Source organism: Mustela putorius, unplaced genomic scaffold (assembly GCF_011764305.1).
Source record: "Mustela putorius furo isolate JIRA1106 unplaced genomic scaffold, ASM1176430v1.1 tig00537227_pilon_pilon_pilon, whole genome shotgun sequence".
Classification (NCBI taxonomy): domain Eukaryota; kingdom Metazoa; phylum Chordata; class Mammalia; order Carnivora; family Mustelidae; genus Mustela; species Mustela putorius.
Genome location: NW_025422368.1, coordinates 25916060 through 25936715, shown reverse-complemented (window position 1 = coordinate 25936715; position 20656 = coordinate 25916060). Strand labels below are relative to the sequence as shown.

Below are 20656 nucleotides of genomic sequence, written 5' to 3'. Positions count from 1 at the left end.
CTTACTGTTGACTGGATGCCTTACCGATAACAATAAACAGTTATTAGCATATATCCTGTGTATTATATGTGTAATATACTGTAGTCTCACAATCAAGGAAGCTAGAGAAAGAAAATGTTATTAAGAAAATCATAAGCCAGAGAACATATATTTACAGTGCTGTCCTGTGTTTATTGAAAAAAGCCTGTGCATAAGTGGACCCATGCAGTTCAAACCCACATTGTTCAAGGACCAGCTATAAATAAAATAATGCATTCATTGTTCCCAGCTCTTGTCTTTTTTCCCAGTTCACAAGGACAGATGATAAGCATTTAATTGCTCTTCTTGATGAAAACTGCCCTTACGCTAAATGACATTATCACTTACCTATTATGAGTGATAACGTAGTATGTTTCGTGGAGCTCTTTGCAGATACGAGAATGTGTATCTAGTCACACAGTTCCATCTTCCTAAAATGCCATTTTATCTTTCTCCCCTTAAAATTCCTCCCTAGTTTTCAAGATCCAGTTCACCTCCCACTTCCTCCCCCAACATTTCTCCACCTCCCCTTCTCATGGGAGTAGAGCTCCTATAAAATTTATGAAAGCTCACACATCAACGTGCAAAATAGTCACACATTTTTATTTCTTGAATTCAGATGTGGAACTACAATTTAAACAATTTTTCAGGTACGTTTTCTTCACAAGACCGTAAGTTTCCTTAAGAAAAGCAGCATCATCTTTGTGTGCCCATTTCTTTTCTAGGGCTTAGGACAGTTCACTGTATGATACAGGCATTCAGACAGCATGTTTGGATTTGATTTTCTTTGAGATTCAGGTACTCTGTAGTGTGATATTAAGAGCATTTGATAGGGAGCTAGGACACCTGGTTCTAGACCTTTCTCCATATTAACCAACTGTACAGACTTGGGTGAGGAGTACTTTACCTCTCTGGGCCTCAGTTTCCAAATCTGAAAATTGATAAATATTCTAAATTATCTTTACTGCATCTATAGCACTAACATTTCAAGAGTATGTCAAATTATCTTTTTTCATGTCAATTAAGTGCTATTGTTTTTTACCATTTTTTTAATCCAAGTGTAATTAATATACATTGTTGTATGAGCTTTGGTTGTACAACAGAGCAATTGAATAATTCTGTACATTACTAAGTGCTCATCAGTATACATGCCCTTAGTGCTCATGAATATTTCAATGAATGCTGTAAGGTTCCACCGTAATTAGTGCTATTGTTTCTGTATAAATAAAGGATTAACATGTTAATATTGTGAAAGTGAATTGCCTTCTTCAGTTGTGTTTTCTTTCTAAATTAATGAGCTCCAATTTGGTGAAAAGTTACTGCTCTAAAGATGATTAAGATGTTCTGTGATCTCAAAATGTACTACAGTCCATTCTGCAGTATCTTGCTATTAACACATCTTATAGGAATTGGAAGTTTAAAAAGGACAAAATATGTATGTTTCCTCTGTCATGTTTAAGGTATGTTAGATGCCGTATTTAAAATCAGCTGTGTGATAAATTTAATTTTCGTGAACCACAGTGGTAAATTGGAATAGAGTTATTGTGTGTCACATGTTTGAAGTTATGAACAGTTTTCAAGAAGAACAAAGAATGATTACAATCATGATCTTTCCTGCCATATAAGGGTCACTTTTTTTTTCTTTTTCTTTTTTTTTTTTTTTAACCAGGCTTTCCTGCTCTAGGTTCGAATGTAAAATGCTATGAGATCTAAGAATGTAATTGAAAGATTGAAAAGTTTTCTTTTTTCCTCCTTTAGGCAATTGATTTTTAACATCAAAGAGACAGAACAGCTGTTGGGCATAACTCAGGGTTGCCTTTCCTCTCTTTCAACAGCTTGTCTTCATGTTTTGAATTCTTCAGGAATAAAAGAGTGCTTCAGAGGCACAAGCAAGGCACAGAGAAACTGGTAGAGAGAATCCACCCAGCTTAACATTCTTTGGTAATAAATGGATTCATTTCTTGGTGGCACAACCTTATTTAACAGCATTCCAGAATCTCCGACTCCCAGAGTGTATGAAAGCAAGGACTGCAAACCTTGGCCACTCTGTAACACAGTGTGAGCCCGTCCCTTCATGGAGCAGGCCATCTTCCAGCATCACCAGACACATGCATGGCCTATCCGCACTGTTGTTCTGGGCCAGTCTAATGACAGAAAACTGTCCTGTACCCCTGGACCCCTAAAGTGGGTCATCCTGTAATGGGCTCCCTTTGAGCCCCGTCTGACAGAGAGCTTGTTGGGCGCAGTTGTGTTATCACTTCCCTGATCACCCCTTTCCTAAGCTAACCTCTTTTCTTTCACCTTGATTCTTTCTTACCCTGATTTCCAGATTCTTGGCTTCTGGTCATGTTGCTTTGCATAGCCTCTGGACGATCCACTTTCTCTGTGACAGGATGGCTTCCTGTATTAAAGTGCAGTTCAGCAAGTTCAGGTTGGAATAGAAATACTTCCCTGGCTTGACGTCCTGGGTGTCTGCTAAATGTCACCCTGAAATGAGTTCTGCTGGTTGTTTGGCAACCGCATGGCACTCTGGCTCACATTGGAGACAGTCAACTCAAGTCCCTATAACCTGTGAACCTTTGTTAATGCAAGCCTCATCCATGCTGAAGGCATGTTTTTAAAATCTGGCTGAAAGGACTCATCTTTATCTGTATTTAATTTCAACTTCTTTGTGATCAGTCTGAGATTTCAGGTGTTCTAGGACTTTTTGTCCTTTTTCTGCCATCTTTATATTAACTGGCCTTCCCAGATATTTCACTTGGTAAATTAAATAAAAATAGCTTCCAGTTACTTATTTATGTTTTTGATTCAAAAATGTTGCAGAGACCTGCATTGTGTCTGTAGGATCTTCTTGCCAGGTTGACCTCTCTTTCACCTGAGACTCTTTACGTACAGTTATTTGTTGGTTCATTTAGCCAATCATGTTATCATCTAGCTCACCTCATCTTATCTATGAGGATGTTGTGAGGTGCTTTGTTAGAAACCTGCTGAAATCCTTCCCCTGATTGGAGGATGTGATTCTATTAGAAAACAACAATGAGGAGCCTGGGTGGCTCAGTAGGTTTAGCGGCTACCTTAGGCTCAGGTCATGATCCTGGGGTCTTGGGATTGAGTCCTGCATTGGGCTCCCTGCTCAGCAGGGATCCTTGTTCTGCCTCTGTGCCTCCCCTCTGCTTGTGCACTCTCTCTCAGACAAATAAATAAATACAATCTAAGGGGGGGGACCCACCCCCAAAAGGTTTCATTTGCCATCCCTTGCTTTTACAGTAAGCATACTGCTGTCTGTTGACCCCATCTCCCATCCCCACTGCAAATAGAACCTGGAGTGTAGTAATCTCTTGTGGGATTTGCCTGGGACTAATATTTTGTTCATTCTGTTGGAATCCAGAAGTAAAAAGTAATTCTTTCTGGGCACAGTAGAGAACTTGAAGAGGGAAAATTTGAAAGATGAGTTAAGCTGAAAAGGCATTATATGCGAGACTTTTGAGGCCCACAGTGGAGCCCCGATTTGAAATTGATAGATAATAAGAAGCAAAGGCAAGTGACGAAGGAAGAGGTTTTTAAAACCTGGAAGGGAGAAAATCATGTGGAGTATTTTGAGGAGGTTTTTAAATGCATTCTGGCATAAGTAGTGGAGAGCCTCCTTTCTGGAACAAAGTGTGGGCATGGACAGACGTTATTGTGGGAAAAGAATCCCTTTGTATTTAGGAACTATTTGTATGTGAAGGCTGAAAGGAAAAGAAAATGGAAAATTAAGAATTCCAGGGTCAGGCACCTAACAGTGAGAAGACACATAGCCACTGAGCACCATGGGGAAGCCAAGGAGGTGGGAGATTTTAGAAAGGGTGGAAATGAGATTCACTTCCACATTCCTTTTCAGTTACACAAGTAATATGAAAATGTAAATGAAATGTATGAAAAAGAGAAGATAAAATATACCTTTTATTAATAATGTAATATCTGGAAATAAAGAATATTATTTTTTTAATTTCCTGCAGGTCTTTCAATATACTTATTTTGTTTTCATACTTCAATTCACATGTAATTTGTATCCTATTCTTTTTCATTTGCTATTAAATTAAACATACTATACCTGTTTTCATGGTGCTAGACGCCCTTGATAATACCATTTTAATGGCTACTTACTAGTTATCAAAATTATACATTGTGATTTATATAATAATACCCCAAAGTTTGGTCACTTGGTTTCATGTGTGCATGCACGCATGTGTGTTGGGAGGACAATGAACTTTTCCTTTCTTACGTCTTTTTTAAAACAATATTTTGAATCATTTCTAATGATAGATTCCTAGAAGTAGAGTTCCCATATCAAAAGAGTATCATCATATTTCACTGAGATACCTTACTAAATTGCTCTTGAGGTATATTACTGAATTGCTTTTCTAAAGAGTGGTACCCATATCCTCTGCTCCCAGCAGTGTACAGCCTTTAAGTGTTGAATGTTAGTGGAACCTTTAAGTGGAACTAATGTGTGGACAGATGGCAGCGAAGGAGATTAGGGCTGGGAAGGTGGATTTAGGACTCAAATAAATGAAACCACATTATGAGTAAGTTATTTCTCTGAGGGGAAAATGAAGAAAAGCATGTGAAGAAAAAAAAAAAAACCTTGAAGAATTTTTTAACCTTCTCATTTTACAGAGAAAAATATGGTGTGTACTGAATTAGCTGCTGCTCAAGGTGATAGAGATAACTAGTGTGAGGGCCAGGACTGGACTGCTTTCTTGACTCCTTGGCACTGCACTTTGACTATATGACTCTGAAGTCCTATGACTGGACTGCAATAATGGGCCATAGTCAAGGAGGTTGGGTGTGGAAGGAGTGGGAAAGAACAGAAGAGATAGAGGAAACCACAAAGGGTGAGCTGTCATAGAAGTGAGATACATAAAAGAATCTGCAAAAAAAATTGTTGCCTGTGTTTGTCTGCTGCAGCAAAGAAGTCAAGAAAACTGAGAACAGAAAATAAACTCTTAGATTTAAAGTCAAGGTGGTCTTGGACTTAGTGTTCTCTTCTGGTTCTCCATACCACTCAGAACTGGCTGTACTCCAGCTTCACAAATAGGACTGTAAACTTTTATAAGCCAACCATCATTTTTAAACAGCCTACTCTTATGAGAGATGATATAGGTTGCATTACACTAACAGTAAAGGGGGAAAAAATTAACACTGCTTATGACTCTGACCCATTTTAATTATTGCTAGCCCCGGGTTTATAGCCTATTGAAAAACTCAGTCAATTTCATAACACTTAAGATATTTTTATTTAATGTATTTTGAGATAAGACTTCACCGGATACAAGAATGAAAAGAAAATTGGAATAATAAAATATAAATTAGGAGAGTAGACCAAGAGTGGATGGTCTAGAATCAGCTTTTCTCCTTCTGCCATATTTTGGGTCAGTTCAGCCACATAAACTGTTGCATTGTGGCCAGGCCAACTTGAACCAGACCCTACTTAAAGAATTATTGATTTGATTATTCAGCACATACTTACTGAACATCTAGGTATCACTAAACACTAGAGATTGTTGAACTAATAAAGTACAGGCCTTATCCTCATGGAACTTAGAGTCTGGAAGGGAAGGCTACCCCTGAGCAAAGAACTATAGCCCCCTCCCCAATATCTAACACAATTGTGACAAATGTGTAATGAAGAAGTACCCATGAGAATGTGGGAAGGGGCACGTGGGGGGCAGGGGCAGTGGCCAAAGAGCAGCATTTAATCAGCTACCTGAAGAACTTCTGGATAGCAACAAGATTTTAAAAAAGAATGGGAAAAGCTTTCTGGCTAGAGGGAATAGACCACATGAAAGCTCAGGGGTGAAGAAGAGTGGGATCTCTTCCTCTAATAGAAAATCATATGCCTGGAAGTGCAGAGAATGAGGACAAATGGTGTGAGAAGAGTTTAGAGATGGGGGAGGGGGGAACTGCAGTTCTCTGCAAATATGGCTCCCCCGCTTTTTTTGTGGTCTCCTGACAGTGTTATATACCTGTAATTGCTTACTCTCATCACACTTTTTCTTTAAAGCTTTTCTTTAATGATTCTTGGCATTTCCTCTTTAAAGTGATTGTTCTTTGCATAAATTATCACAGAATAGTGTTGATCACAATCTGCTGGGTGATAAAAAAAAAAAATTTCAAGATTAAGAAAGAACTACCATTTCCTTGGTGAAGAGAAATGCCAAGTTCCTTGGTTCATTTTAGTTGGATAAGAAAGAGAATTAGACATCAAATATTGACAGCTTGTTTCTTATGAATGTCCCTGCTGAGGACTGATAGGTGAAAGAACTGTTTTGTAAAGAAAATAAAAGCAAAGGAGAGGGTGAGAAAGCAGGCATCTCTACTCTCTGTTTTTTTTTTTTTAAGATTTTATTTATTTATTTGACATAGAGAGTAAGAGAGAGAGTGCAAGTAGGCAGCGTAACAGAGTGAGATGGAGAAGCAGGCTCCCCACTGAGCAGGGAGCCTGATGCAGGGCTTGATCCCAGGACCTTGGGATCATGACCTGAGCCAAATGCAGTTGCTTAACCAATTGAGCCACCAGGCGCCCCTGCTCTGTATTTTGAACTGCCATATTTTAAAGTTTCTTAGAGAAATCATTGACATGAGTTTAAACATCCATTGCTCCTAAACTTCCCAGGTTCGTCATTGCAAATAAAGACATGGGGCTAATGGGAAATACCTTAGAGATATGTATGCTCATATCATTGACCAGAATGAAAATACTTCTAGAAAACAATTCAGGTGCATGACCATGGTGTCAGGGTACTAGGAGAACTTTCCATCCCAATCTCTCTGTAGGTCCTTCAACACTTTGGAATATCATATCTTATACCTTCTATACATTAAGTACCTGTTATGGGCCATTCATTAAACCAGCTGTTCACAAAGTGTTGACTGGGGACCCCTGACATCCAAGAAGGTCAATGCAGTTTTCATAATACTATTAACAAGTAATTTGCCTTTTTTAACTCTCATTCTCTCATGAGCGTACAGTATTTTTTTAGAGGATCCATGATGTATTTACAATTACGAAAAGACATTAAAATGTTCTCCCACTGGGGCGCCTGGGTGGCTCAGTGGGTTAAAGCCTCTGCATTTGGCTCGGGTCAGGATCTCAGGGTCCTGGGATCGAGCCCCACATCAGGCTCTCTGCTCTGCAGGGAACCTGCTACTCCCCCTTGCCCCCCGCCCTCTGTGCCTGCCTCTCTGCCTACTTGTGATCTCTGTCAGATAAGTAAATAAAACTTAAAAAATAAAAAATTCTCCCACTTTCCAATTAAATGTCTATTTTTAAAAAATATTTTTTTTATTTATTTGAGAGAGAGATAGTGAGAGAGAGAATGAGCGAGGAGAAGGTCAGAGAAGCAGACTCCCTGCAGAGCTGGGAGCCCGACGCAGGACTCGATCCCAGGACTCCAGGATCATGACCTGAGTCAAAAGCAGTTGCTTAACCAACTGAGCCACCCAGGCGCCCTCTATGTTTCTTCCTATACTTCAACTAAAATCATAAAAATAAATTAGCACAGGAACATCTAGGTGGCTCAGTCAGTTGGTTGTCCAACTCTTGGTTTTAACTCAGATCGTGGTCTCAGGGGTCCTGAGATCAAACCCTGAGTCAGGCTCCATGCTCAGCAGGGAGTCTGCTTGGGGATTGTTTCCCTCTGCCCCATCCCACCCACTCTGAAGTAAATAAATTAAATCTTAAAAAAATAGACTAGCTTTAAAGTACATATGAGGATCCATCTGTCTTCTATTATTAAGCCAGGCATTAAAGAGATTTGTAAAAATACGGAATAATGCCAGTATTCTCACTAGTTTGGGGTTTTTTTTTGTTCTTTTGCTATGGAAAAGTATTTTTTTATTTTTTATATAAATGTATTATAGTTCAGTTTATTATATTTTAAGTAAACTATAAATATTTTTTATATTTCTCAGCTTTATGTTCATTGTGGTGAATAGTGATAAATATAGCCCACATAAACAAAGCTCTTTGGGGGTCCTCAGTAATTTTTAGAGTATTAAAGGATCTCAAAACCATGAAGTCTGAGGATGGCTGCATTAAGCCCGTGTCCATTTGTCCTCCTGGTTGCTGCAACTTGAACTACAAGAAGTTTTCCAAACATATCAGTTAGCCCACGAGAGTAAATTAAAGTTGAGTTGCTTTTTCCAAAGATCTGCTCTTCACTTTCCCTTCCCTGAGGTAAAAAGCATGTCATGTTGGGTAATTACAGCATGTAAAAAGTGGAGATGTTGACTATGTTTTATCTCTCCCCCAAGGCCCATTTTCTTTCCACCCTACTGAAAATGCTTGAGCCTTGGAGAGGAGCCCATGGTTGCAGGCTGCCCATTTTAACCATCGTCCTCAAAAGTGATTTCATGCTGAGACAGGGGTTATTGGGGACTCTGATGTACGGCAGACAGTATTATTTGTCAGAGCCATTCTCTGGTCACAACCATTTTTAATTAAAGTTGTCCTATAAATAACTTATATTCACTTCCTCTGGATCTCACAAGTCAGTAGAGACCAGGAATGATGAGCTTAGGTCAGGACATCTAGCCAGATGAGGTAAATAGAGAGGAAGTGCTTAAAATAGAGCTTCAGGGATTAAGGACTACTACTTGTTAAGATAAATGCATTTCCCTTCCAGAGAAGGTGGAATTTATTTTAAATAAATACCTCGAAGGTATTTTTCTTCTTTGGTGGTGGCTCCTGTTCATTTTTTAATAAGTAGAGCTAATCATTCCTTGAAATTTACAGTCCAGCGAAAGGAAAAGACAGATATTGAAGACATTTTTCATAGAGCCCAAGTCTTGAGACTGCCCTTGGATGACCAAGGGCACACGGATACCATCACTAGCTCTTGACACACATGCTCTTTTAAATCCCATTACTTCTTTGGACCTTGAAAATTGCATTTCTAGTGGAAACCCAGCTCATAAACCCCCAGTAAGAGAAGTTTTAGATGAAAAAGATGATCTCTGACTCTCTGAGAGCAACAAGATGGGGGAAAAGTAAAATGAAATCAGGTGAAGGAGGAATTGCCCTTGAAAACTTTTGTTGACTGTTGTATTTGACTTCACCAAATCAGACTGTGAAGACACCGGTGTTAACTCTTTTCAGGAAAAGTACCTTTCAGTTCTCCCACAGTTCTTCCAGATTACTTATAAAGTGATGTTTCTTAGATCTGAAGTAGCCACAGATTTTTTTCAAGACGTCTTGTGTTCTACAGCTGCTGGAGGTAATGCATCCAGCATTCTTGGGCATTTGGATCATGACAGGTGTCGAGGAGCTATCTCACCCCAGGTCTTAGTGTCACTCCTGGCTGCCCTTGTGGTTCCCCCCTCATGACACTGTGACAGTACATTGCGATGTCGTCTTCCTCTCTGCATCCCACTCGACTGTCCTGGCAGGATTGTGTCGGTCTTGTTCACTCTTCTGTCTCCCCTGCGTACTTGGCACATGTATGGTGCTCACAAAATAGCTGTGGACAGGACAGATGGATATCCAAAAGTGTAATTGTTTCTTTTGATGCCAGAGACACCATTATTGCCAGAAATACTGCTTTTATGCAGGGCTTATTCAGTTCCCTGTCCACCAAAAGCCTAAATTCTCTTCCCTCTTCCCTTGTAGCTATAAGATATGGGCCATTTCTCTTAGCCACTTTGTGCCTAAGTTTCTTCATGAGTTAAAAATGGTGGCAAATTAGTGTCTTTTTAGTATATTTCTATTTATTTATAAATATAAAGTATTACTCTTTCCAGCTCTAATATTCTTTTATTTTCTTGGCTGAAAATCTCATCCATTGTATTTTTAATAGTTGGGTGGGGTTAGGTTTGTTGTTTTTTTTTTTTGAAGTTTTGATTTTACCATGACTATGTTAGTGTGTTTTTAAAAGCACCATATAGTATAGAGAATTTGATCCTTTTAAGACAAAGGTGACATTAAAATCGAACAGTAACACTTGTGAAATGGTAACACAGGAAACTTGAGATCTCTAGGAGCTGACACCCCAGCTTTGGATTAGCCAGGTGTTCTTTTTCTGGTTGCCTCTAGGATATGAGGTGTTTATTAAACTGTTTCAGAAGATGATTAAGAAAAGTTAAAAGGAAAAAACACCTGGGTTAGTTAATTATTTCTCATTTAAAGCCAACTGAAGAGCTCTTGTAGGAAAGGAACTTGAGACACCTGGCTACTCGGACAGGGCCACGACTCCTCATGGGCCGCAGGAACCACTCTAGGACTCCTGAGCTCAAGAGAAGCTGTACTTCCCTTTTTAAAACACTGCTGTCATTGGGTTGTATTTATTAGTTCACTCGTTTTTGAGCTCCTGATAGAAGTATTTTGTTCTCTTCATCTCCCTGTTTTTGGTATCTGTCTCCTAGTGATACAGTAATAATGCTAACACTAACTAATGATCGTAACAAGGATATGTCTAACGTGATAAAGGGCTGTGTGCTGAGCATTGTTCTACGTGCTTTACATGTTTTGATCCATTTAATACAACAACCCTATGCGATAGGTACTACTGTTATCCTATTTTACAACTAGACACGTAGAAAAGTGAGGTCACATAGATAGTAAATTGTGGGACTGGCATTCCAATGCACATAGTCATGCACTGGCAGCCCATTGCTTCATCGCTGTGCCACACTTTCTGTAGGCCTTGCAGTAAACATGTCCTCAGTGAATGAGTAAATGAGAAGTATGCAGTGGTACTTGGTAGCTATTAATATGATTAGAGTCTTAATAATTTATGTCCTGCCTATCTCTAAACACACATACACAAATTTGTTGGTCCTGCAGTGAATGATAGCTTCATAAAGTTTTTCTTCCCTTTAATAGATTGAAAAGATTATTTTGAGATTTGAGGTTTTTATTCTTTAATTTTCCTAAATTAGACTCTGTTTGGCAATCGAATGGATCTCCATTTTCGCTGGACTGTGGCTTTGTAATTCAAATAGGTGAAATTTGCCAAATTCAAACCACATCTTGTTTCCTAAATGGTACTTAAATGTGTGGATTCGAAGAGATGGCCTTAGGGGCACCTGAGCAGCTTAATTCATTAAGTGTCTCTTCATTAATTCATTAAGTAACTCTTGATTTCAGGTCAGGTCATAATCTTGGAGATGTAGGATTGAGCGCTGCGTCGTCAGGCTCTGGAATGCAGTCTGCTTGAAGATTCTCTCCCCCCCACCAACTCATGTTTGGACGCTTGTGCACATGTGCTTTCTCTCTCTCTCTCTCTCTCTCAAATAAACAAATAAGTAAATAAAGTTTCAAAGAAGTGACAGTGGTCCTTCCACAGAGAGTCAAGTGTCTTTACTTTTCTGGGTCAAATCAAATGGAAGCTCTTTGGCTTATAACACAAGGCTCAGTGCATTTTTTATTCACAAGCCAAAGGGGTCACATCTGAGAAAATTGATGCTGTGCATTCCCTTTGTGTGTGTCTGGTTGAATACTTAATAGTAGTAAATGTGATAAAATTATGGAAAATGCCTACCCTCAGAGCATATTAAAGGAAAAGTTGCTGTGTGCTTTATGCCTGATTATTTCCTTTTACCTGACCTTCCCAGCAGTACCAGGAAACTGTGAAATTGTTTACTCATGAGTAATTGTTAGGACCTGGGTAGCTTTGATTCATTAAGTAGGTTTTACCTTCTATATTGTGAAAGAATGTGTAACCCTGTGAAAAATGTACCTAATAGCTAGTTCAGAATTACTAGTGTGCTAAAGCAAATCTTTAGAAGAAGAGCAGGACAATTAGGAAGATGTGGCAGTTGATCTGGGCCTTGCCACAGTAATAAGAGTTGGAGGTCTGCCTTTGGAGAGAAGTATATTCCTATTGGAGGATTTGGCTCTGAAATGAAAACACAGGTTGACTAAAAGAAGCAGCACACAGTTGGGTGGACTCTAGAACTATTTTGATTAAAGAAAGGTCAAGGCCAGTCCCTCCTGTAATTGGCATCAGTCTCTTCCTTTCCTCAAAAACCTCCCCAAATAAACCATGCAGTGTGTGTAAAGAGAGCGTTAGCTCTGCCAAGTGCAGCTGTTAGATGGATGTCCCGGGACTCCTTGGCTCCCAGATTGTCACCTCTCAAGATATTCCTCTGTGGATGTGTCTGTCACTCATTTTCACACAGAGTTACTGGGGTGGAAAGCATACCAGTCAAACAACTATTTGAGGCTTTTTCCAGTTGCAGGGCAAGTCCTTCTAGATGTCTTTCTTAGTAAATATCTGCTTGTTTGCCCCAAAGGAACTAAATAGGAATGAATATGAATTGTAGGAATTTGTGCCATTGGCACTGACTTTAATTCAAAATATGTAGTGTTTGATCTTGGTGCCTGTTACACAATAGATGCTCAGTAAATTGGTTTCTTACCTTTCCTATTCTGTTGTTCAGTTTATTGTTGTTGTTGTTGTTTTGAACTTTCTCATTTATTCTCCTTTATTCTCTTTTAAAGGAGAGATTTAAGGAGGCTGAGGAGATATACCTGGCTGGAATAAAGAACTGTCCGGACAGCTCAGACTTACACAACAACTATGGGGTTTTCTTAGTTGATACTGGTGAGTGAAATTAAAGAGAATCTGTTCCATTGAGATGAGATAATACTATCTATCAAACAAAATGGCAACCACCCAAATGATTTCTCTTAAGTAACATTCACTGGGCTTGGCAGGAAATTCACACCATTGACCATCCCATTGTACCATGGGGCTATCATTTCTCTAAGTCTTCAAGTTCGGCTCAGTAAAATCCACCCGGTTTGTATAGCACTCAGAAAAACTCCCTGCATATCAGAATACTTGCTGATTTAATGAGTAGCAGGCTTTTGAGTATCATTTAGACAAGTCCATAAATCTATGATGATGAAACAGTCCTCAGCAATGACACACGGCTTGCCTCTGAATCTACTTACCAGCAGATGGAAAATACTTCTGTATGTCTGATTTTAAAAAGGCTCCAGAATTGTTCCATCATTCTTTACTTGATGTAGATTACAGAAACTATATTATTATTATTATTGATAGAGTGCTCTTACATGACAGGTGCTATATAAAATATACTTACTCCATCTTATTTAATGCAAAACTTTACTGGGCAGGGATTCTGTTTTCTTTATGATTTGTGTCCCATCTACTTTTGACACGCTATGAATACTTATAAGGAATCAAAAGGTAGTTGAATTTAATACAAAAGCACCATTCTATTCTCATTGACTATTAGGCTATCTGCCTTGTGATAAAATTATTTTAATTATTTTGTCAGTATGAATACTCAAATGGGTTTTTATTTTCTAGTATATCTGAAACATTTCTGTTTAATAAAATGTAAATTTACATTCCAAAACTCCTAGGAAATGCCCCTTATATTTAGTTTTGTAGTGCCATCTGCTGGTTTCTTAGCAATACACTAATACATTAGGTGTCCTGAAGATATAAAAACTGGAAGAGACCCCTTGTTGATCTGGTCTTCCCTCTTCCTTCTACCTCAACAACAAACAGTGCTACTCCCCTAAAAATCCCACTGGCTATCCTGTATATCTTCCTGCCACTTCCTTCATAGTCATGTATTTTGTACTGGTAGAAATTCTCCCTATTACCAGTGAACTGTACATAGATCTACACAGACATAAAATCTTTATGCTGCAGACATCCATTCAAAGAAGGTGCACTTGAGAACGTGTCTGCAGGTCATAAACATTCCATTTCATCTAGGACTTCAGACCGTTCTATAGTTCAGTCACTTAGATGTAATTTCACGAGGAAGCTTCTTTGGGGAATCTCACCAGAATCTTGATTCTAGTTCTAGTTCTGGTCTTCATCCTCAGTTGCCCTGGGATTTTTTTCAGGTCTCTTAAGTGCCCTTTACGCTTTAGTGTCTATAGCTTTAAAGCAATACCTTGATATATTTTTTTAATACCTCTTAAGTACCAAGACACAGCTAAAGGTTAGCAAAAGGCATCTAAATAGGGGCACCTGGGTGGCCCAGGAGGTTAAGTGGCCAACTCTTGATTTCAACTCAGGTCATGATCTTAGCATCCTGAGATCAAGCCCCACACTGGACTCCATGCTCAGTGCAGAGTCCGCTTCTCCCTCTCCCTCTGCTCTTCCCCCAGCTCACATGCTCATGCGCGCACGCGCGCACTCGCTCTCTCGCTCTCTCTCTCAAATTAATTAATCCTTTTTTTTTTTTTTTAAAGGCAGCTAAATTGTGTCAAAAATACCTGTAAAGATGGGGCGCCTGGGTGGCTCAGTGGGTGAAAGCCTCTGCCTTCATCTCAGGTCATAATCCCAGGGTCGTGGGATCGAGCCCTGCATCGGGCTCTCTGCTCAGCAGGGAGCCTGCTTCCTCCTCTCTCTCTGCCTGCTTCTCTGCCTGCTTGTGATCTCTGTCTGTCAAGTAAATAAATAAAATCTTTAAAAAAAAAAAACCTGTAAAGATCATTTAATTAAAATATTTTAAGCTGTATAATGCATTAAACAAATGCAAGGTGGTGGGGTGCCTGGGTGGCTCAGTGGGTTAAAGCCTCCACCTTCGGCTCAGGTCATGATCCCAGGGTCCTGGGATCAAGCCCCACATTGGGCTCTCTGCTCAGCGTGGAGCCTGCTTCCCCCGCTCTCTCTGCCTGCCTCTCTGCCTACTTATAATCTCTGTCAAATAAATAAATAAAAAATCTTTAAAACAAATGCAAGGTGGCATTATTACTTTTTTTTTTAAAAGTCCCATTACATAAATACCATTTAACAAAGATGTCTGATTTTAAAAAAGATAAAGCAGTGCCCTGATTACTATGTTGTGGTAGAGTAATTGAAACCAACGCTTAGAAATAGTTTCAGGACAGTTTTTTGTTTTTTTTTTCTATAATAGCCTATCTATTTTTTCATATAATGAGACATAACAGTATCTTGTATAAACAACAGTCACAGATAATCTCAAAACATCATATTAGCTAGGGCAAAGGCCAGAAAACACTTGGGCTAAAATGTTAGACATTAAGAAAAAAGCAGATTTTAGGTTTTATTGCTTTTTTTTAATTATTGATTTCCTTGGAACTGGGAATGAATAGTAAAATGATCCAAAGCTACACAGTGGCAAGGAGACGAAGCCAAAATGCAAGCTCATTTACAAACTGAATAATTGATGGTATGACTCAGTAATATGAAGAAGAATGATATACATCAGAAGAGAAATTGAAGAGCCTCGTGTGTTGTATAATTAAGACGTGCTCTGCTCTCACCAACCACCCCTGGCTACAGGCTCTCCAGAGAAGGCAGTGGCCCATTACCAACAGGCCATTACACTCAGCCCAAGTCATCATGTGGCCATGGTGAATCTGGGGAGGCTCTACAGGTCCTTGGGAGACAACAGTGCCGCTGAAGAATGGTACAAACGGTAAAGTTCCTTTTCTTCACTTTGTAAGTTGCCCAAAGACCTTAGTAGTCACCCTTCCAATTTTTATGTCATCGGAACAGACATGCTTTTAGAATAGTAACCGATTTTGCCAATTCGGGCAACCCAGATTCTCCTCTCCAAAGAGACTAATATCAAATACTAAATGATATCTTAAGGGATGCTTAGAACAGCAAGTTAGAACCTTGGTTAGAACCAAGGCTGGAATTGTTTTCTGAGGCTGTGGACTGCAGCCACAAACAGCAGTTTCGAAAATGGATATGGGGGGCAGACCGTGCATGCATGGGAACCAGCCTATCACCATCAGTGGGAAAGATCCTTGGAGCTCAGTCTCCATATGGTGAGGTCACTAGAGACATTCTTATAGTTAGAGGGTGGCAAGACTGTTTTAAAAACAGTCTTCTTGATTATAAAAACAGAGACCACGTTGGAGAGTGTCAAACCAAGGACTGTCCTCCTTAAACCTGCGTTTCAAGCTTTCAGAATGTACCTATGAGAATTTCAGTTCACCTTTCTTAAAACTCAGAGCCCTGCAGGTGGCACGCAAAGCAGAGCTATTATCACCTTTGGGAGCGCTGTATTATAACACAGGCCGGTATGATGAAGCTCTGCAGATTTACCGGGAAGCCGCAGCACTAGAACCTTCTCAAAGGGAGCTCCGCCTGGCCCTGGTGAGTGCGTTGGCGAAAGAGATGAGCTGGACATGCAGTGTGCCATGCAGGGAGCTGGGTCAGAAGCCCCAGAATTACAACTAGAGCACTACCATAAATCCATTTTCTGAATACCCATATAGCCAGTGTGGGAGCCATTCACCAAAGGCGTATACACCAAAAAAGTTTTTTAAGTTTTTGATTTACTGAATAGCTCATGTATCCCCTTTCACCCAGATCTGTCCATTTTTAGCTTTTTGATGAATTTATCATGTATGTATGTGTGTATGTGTATGCATCCACATAAGTACATATGTGCATATTTATGTGTACAGATGCTTAGTATTAATACATTTAATTTTTTTGTGAGCCATACAGAAGTTACAGATCTCATGCCTTTCTTCTTTTTTTTTTTTTTTTTTTTTTAGATTTTATTTATTTGACAGGGAGAGGGAGATGCGGGGCTCAATCCCAGTACCCTGAGGTCATGACCTGAGCCAAAGGCACACGCATAACCAACTGAGCCACCCAGGCACCCCGCCCTTTATTTCTAAATATTTAAGCATATAGTTCTAAGAACAAGGGCATTCTCTAACATAGCTAGAGCATGGTTCTCAAATTGAAGAAATTAATAATCAGCAATATTTTTAATTTCAGTTTTTGGAAATGTGCATTTTTGCTACTCTTCTTTAGATCTGCAATAAATCAAACTTGTTATCTTTTTGTAAACATGACATCCTGTTGAAACCATATGAAATAATTTCTTTTGAGATAGTTGAATTTTTTAAAAAGTCAAGTCATTTTGTTGATGTCTTTGGTGTCCCTGCTATTCACACACAGTGCATGCATATGCCGAAATAAATAAATAAACAAACAAACAAAATTTTACACCTGTACACTGTGGGAATTCTCTGAGTTGCAAATAGATGCTAAGCATTTTTTTTCTGGAGTGTCTCTGGAATGCCTTTCTTCAGAAATGCTTTGTTTGATGAGGTGATACCAGTGTCTCCTAAGCCAGTTCAATGTGGTTTTGCAGGCTCAGGTTTTGGCTGTGATGGGTCAGACAAAAGAAGCTGAGAAGATGACCAACCACATTGTGTCAGAAGAGAACGGATGCCTTGAGTGCTACCGCCTGTTGTCAGCAATCTACAGCAAGCAGGAGCTCCACGACAAGGTAGGGAGCACACTGGAATTGTTTGGATTCACAGGTAGAAAATGAGGTGTGCCTGAATGATTCTCCAGTCTGCACATTTATGAGGCTGAGCAATCTTGAATGTCATCCATTGGCATATCATATCTTACGGATGCTTTTCACAGTTACCCCCAAATTCTACTATGTCCCCTTGAAACAATACTTTCTTGGTTCATTTTTGGTCTAAAGATTTTATGTGATAGTATCTCAATTTGTTTTCACCTAACTAGATATAGACTAACATTTGTATGTTTCATCATTTTCTATGTTCCTTCAAATACATTATTTATAGAATCCTTATAGCAGTCTTTATACAGGTCAGTGACCTTGTATTTCAACTATTATTGTTTATCTCCATTTGAAAAGTTATGTGATTTGAATTTATGGAGCGATTCAGTAAATACTTATGGAATGCCTTATATATGCCAGCCTCTGTGGTAGGTACCAGGAATAAAGTAGTATAAGAAAAACCAAAAAAATCAGCTTTGTCCCAATGGAGTTTATAGAAGAAGAGGAAACCAAGATTAAATAAGCAATCAAAAACAAATGTAGAATTATAGCTATGCTTAGTAATGTCATGAAGAGTGTCATGGTCCTAACAAGCATGTTATCAGGGACCTGAGTGATCTGAAAGATTAGGTTCCCTGTGGAGTGATATGAAGGTTAATGCTGAATGATAAATAGGTGTTACTAGATGAAGGGGGGCAGTGAAAAGCATTGCAGGCCAGTTAAAGTATATGCAAAGGCCCTGTGGCAGCAGCAAATGACAAATCTGAGGGATGGGCATAAAGGGAGCAGGGCACTGTATAAGATACTGGTCACAGAGTTTGCTGGAGACAGATGTACCTATGAGAATTTCAGTTCACCTTTCTTAAAACTCAGAGCCCTGCAGGTGGCACGCAAAGCAGAGCTATTATCACCTTTGGGAGCACTGTATTATAACACAGGCCGGTATGATGAAACTCTCCAGATTTACCGGGAAGCCGCAGCACTAGAACCTTCTCAAAGGGAGCTATTTAGATACTCATCTAGATGGACTAGAGGGTTACTTTTCTTCACTTTGTAAGTTGCCCAAAGACCTTAGTAGTCACCCTTCCAATTTTTATGTCATCGGAACAGACATGCTTTTAGAATAGTAACCGATTTTGCCAATTCGGGCAACCCAGATTCTCCTCTCCAAAGAGACTTAACATCAAATACTAAATGGTATCTTAAGGGATGCTTAGAAAAGCAAGTTAGAACCTTGGTTAGAACCAAGGCTGGAATTGTTTTCTGAGGCTGCAGACTGTAGCCACAAATAGCAGTTTCGAAAATGGATATGGGGCACAGGGCTCAGGACCAGGGCAAAGGTTTTATTTTTTATCCTTAGAGAAGCCTTGGGCTTTTAAGGAGAAGAGCGACATGGTGGAATTTGTGCTCTGAAGGATCCCTAGCTGCAGGGAGTGGGGCAGTGGGTGCTGGGGGGTGCAGAGTGGGTACCAGGGACCTAAGAGGAGGCTGTGTTTGGAGTGGTCCAGATGGATACAGGCAGGGTAAATCACCTGACCCCAGGTCTTGTTTTCTTTCATCTTTATCACTCACTTCCCTGTGAACTGGTCAGGGACATGTCATTGTCACAGTGTAAATGAAAACCCTGGAGTATAGGAAAATTATTTTGTCAGGGCCACATTATTTCTCAGTGAGAATATCAGAGAGAACGAAGAATGTGTTTTGATTGTCATTTACCGCACCAGCTAATACTTAAGGACAAAAAGTATAAATGTTATCTTTTAAGTTAGTTTTTCTTCATCTCATCTACATTCTGTCTTCCTTTCAAACCTGTTGGCAGGCACTTGATGCTATCGACAAAGCTCTCCAGCTGAAGCCAAAGGACCCAAAAGTTGTATCTGAACTTTTTTTCACAAAAGGAAACCAACTAAGAGAGCAGAATCTTCTGGATAAAGCTTTTGAGGTATAAACACTTAATCAAATGATATTATTAAATTAAGAGATTAAAATTAGTACTCAATCTTTACGGAGGCATATACAGTAAAATTTAAGATCACTGGCATATTTATGGAGTGAATTTTTTGATTAATGGCCATGATGTTACACGTTTAGTTTGTATAATTGACTATTTTTTTAACTATTCAGAGATCTGCAGTATCTCTGCATTATTTTCTGAATTACCACCTTTAACTTGATGTTTGAAGCAATGCCACATTATTCCCTCAGTTAGTCTCTCACTCTGCCTCTCTCACTCTCTCTTTTGGCCAGCAGTAACCCTCTAGTCCATCTAGATGAGTATCTAAATAGCTTTGACATTTCCACACATCCCCTCAATTCCTCACAAGATTCCATCTCATCCAGTAACACATAGTCTTCCTCCCTCTGGAAGCCCATCTGGATCTTGCTTTCTCCCAGTATCCTTGTTTCCTGTGAACTTTTACATATACCATCTCTACAAGTCATTTGAAAGTATCATATATTACATTGTATTGTTAGGCATCATTTTACTCTCCCTATTCTCTCCTCCTTCCCTGAACCCTGCCCCCAATCCTCTGTGCACAGTGCCTGCTCCCCAGTTAGATTGGACTGCTTGTATAAAGGGACTGCTTCCTTCCATGTTCTAAAACATAATGCCTTGTGTCTTAGAGGCATTCAGTATTTACAGTTCTCATAAAATTTGTACGTAGTTTGAAATCAAAAAGATATTCCAAACAAATAAAAATGTTATAGAAACAAACAGTGCCTTTCAAAATATTCAGAAACAGGTAAAGATATTTGGGAAAACTAACTTGAACATAGACTCTTAAAACAGTGGCATATTTGAAGGGGAAATTGCGTATTTTTCTGTGCCCTGTGAACATTTTTTAAAAAGCTTTATTTATGTATTTTAGAGAGAGAGAGTGCTCAAGCAGGGGAAGGGGCAAAGAGAGAGGGAGAGGAGAAGCAGACAACCCCCTGAGCACAGAGGCTCAATCGCAAGACCCTGAGATCATGACCTGAGCTGAAATCAGGGGTCAGACACCTAATTAACTGAGCTGCCCAGACCCCTTGCCCTGTGAACATTTTCAATACCGTAACATGTGAGCATTTTAAAATGACAATTTAATGAATATGTAATTTAATTATGAAGTTATCTGGTATCTATATCTTATACATTGTATTGAAAACAAATGTATTTTCTAGTTGCTTTAACTATAAATCAGGTAATCATTTTAAAGGGACTAAATTTGGGTGCTTGGGTGGCTCAGTCAGTTAAGCGTCCAACTCTTGATCTCAGCTCAATTCTTGATCTCAGGGTTGTGAGTTCAAGCTCCACATTGGGCTCCACACTGGGTGTGAAGTCTACTTAAAATCAATCAGCCAATCAATTAAT

At 39.3% G+C, this 20656-nt stretch overlaps 1 protein-coding gene across 2 annotated transcripts in view; it reads left to right on the top strand.

Annotated features, from left to right (window-relative positions):
* Positions 1-20656, top strand: part of TMTC1 (transmembrane O-mannosyltransferase targeting cadherins 1) — a 264007-nt gene that overhangs the window by 230991 nt on the left and 12360 nt on the right. For both annotated transcript variants that reach the window (XM_013057825.2, XM_004755702.3), the window contains 5 exons: positions 12503-12605; positions 15300-15435; positions 15980-16124; positions 17140-17277; positions 19124-19246. In XM_013057825.2, the coding sequence (XP_012913279.2) occupies positions 12503-12605; positions 15300-15435; positions 15980-16124; positions 17140-17277; positions 19124-19246 (645 nt within the window). The remainder of the gene's footprint in view (positions 1-12502; positions 12606-15299; positions 15436-15979; positions 16125-17139; positions 17278-19123; positions 19247-20656) is intronic.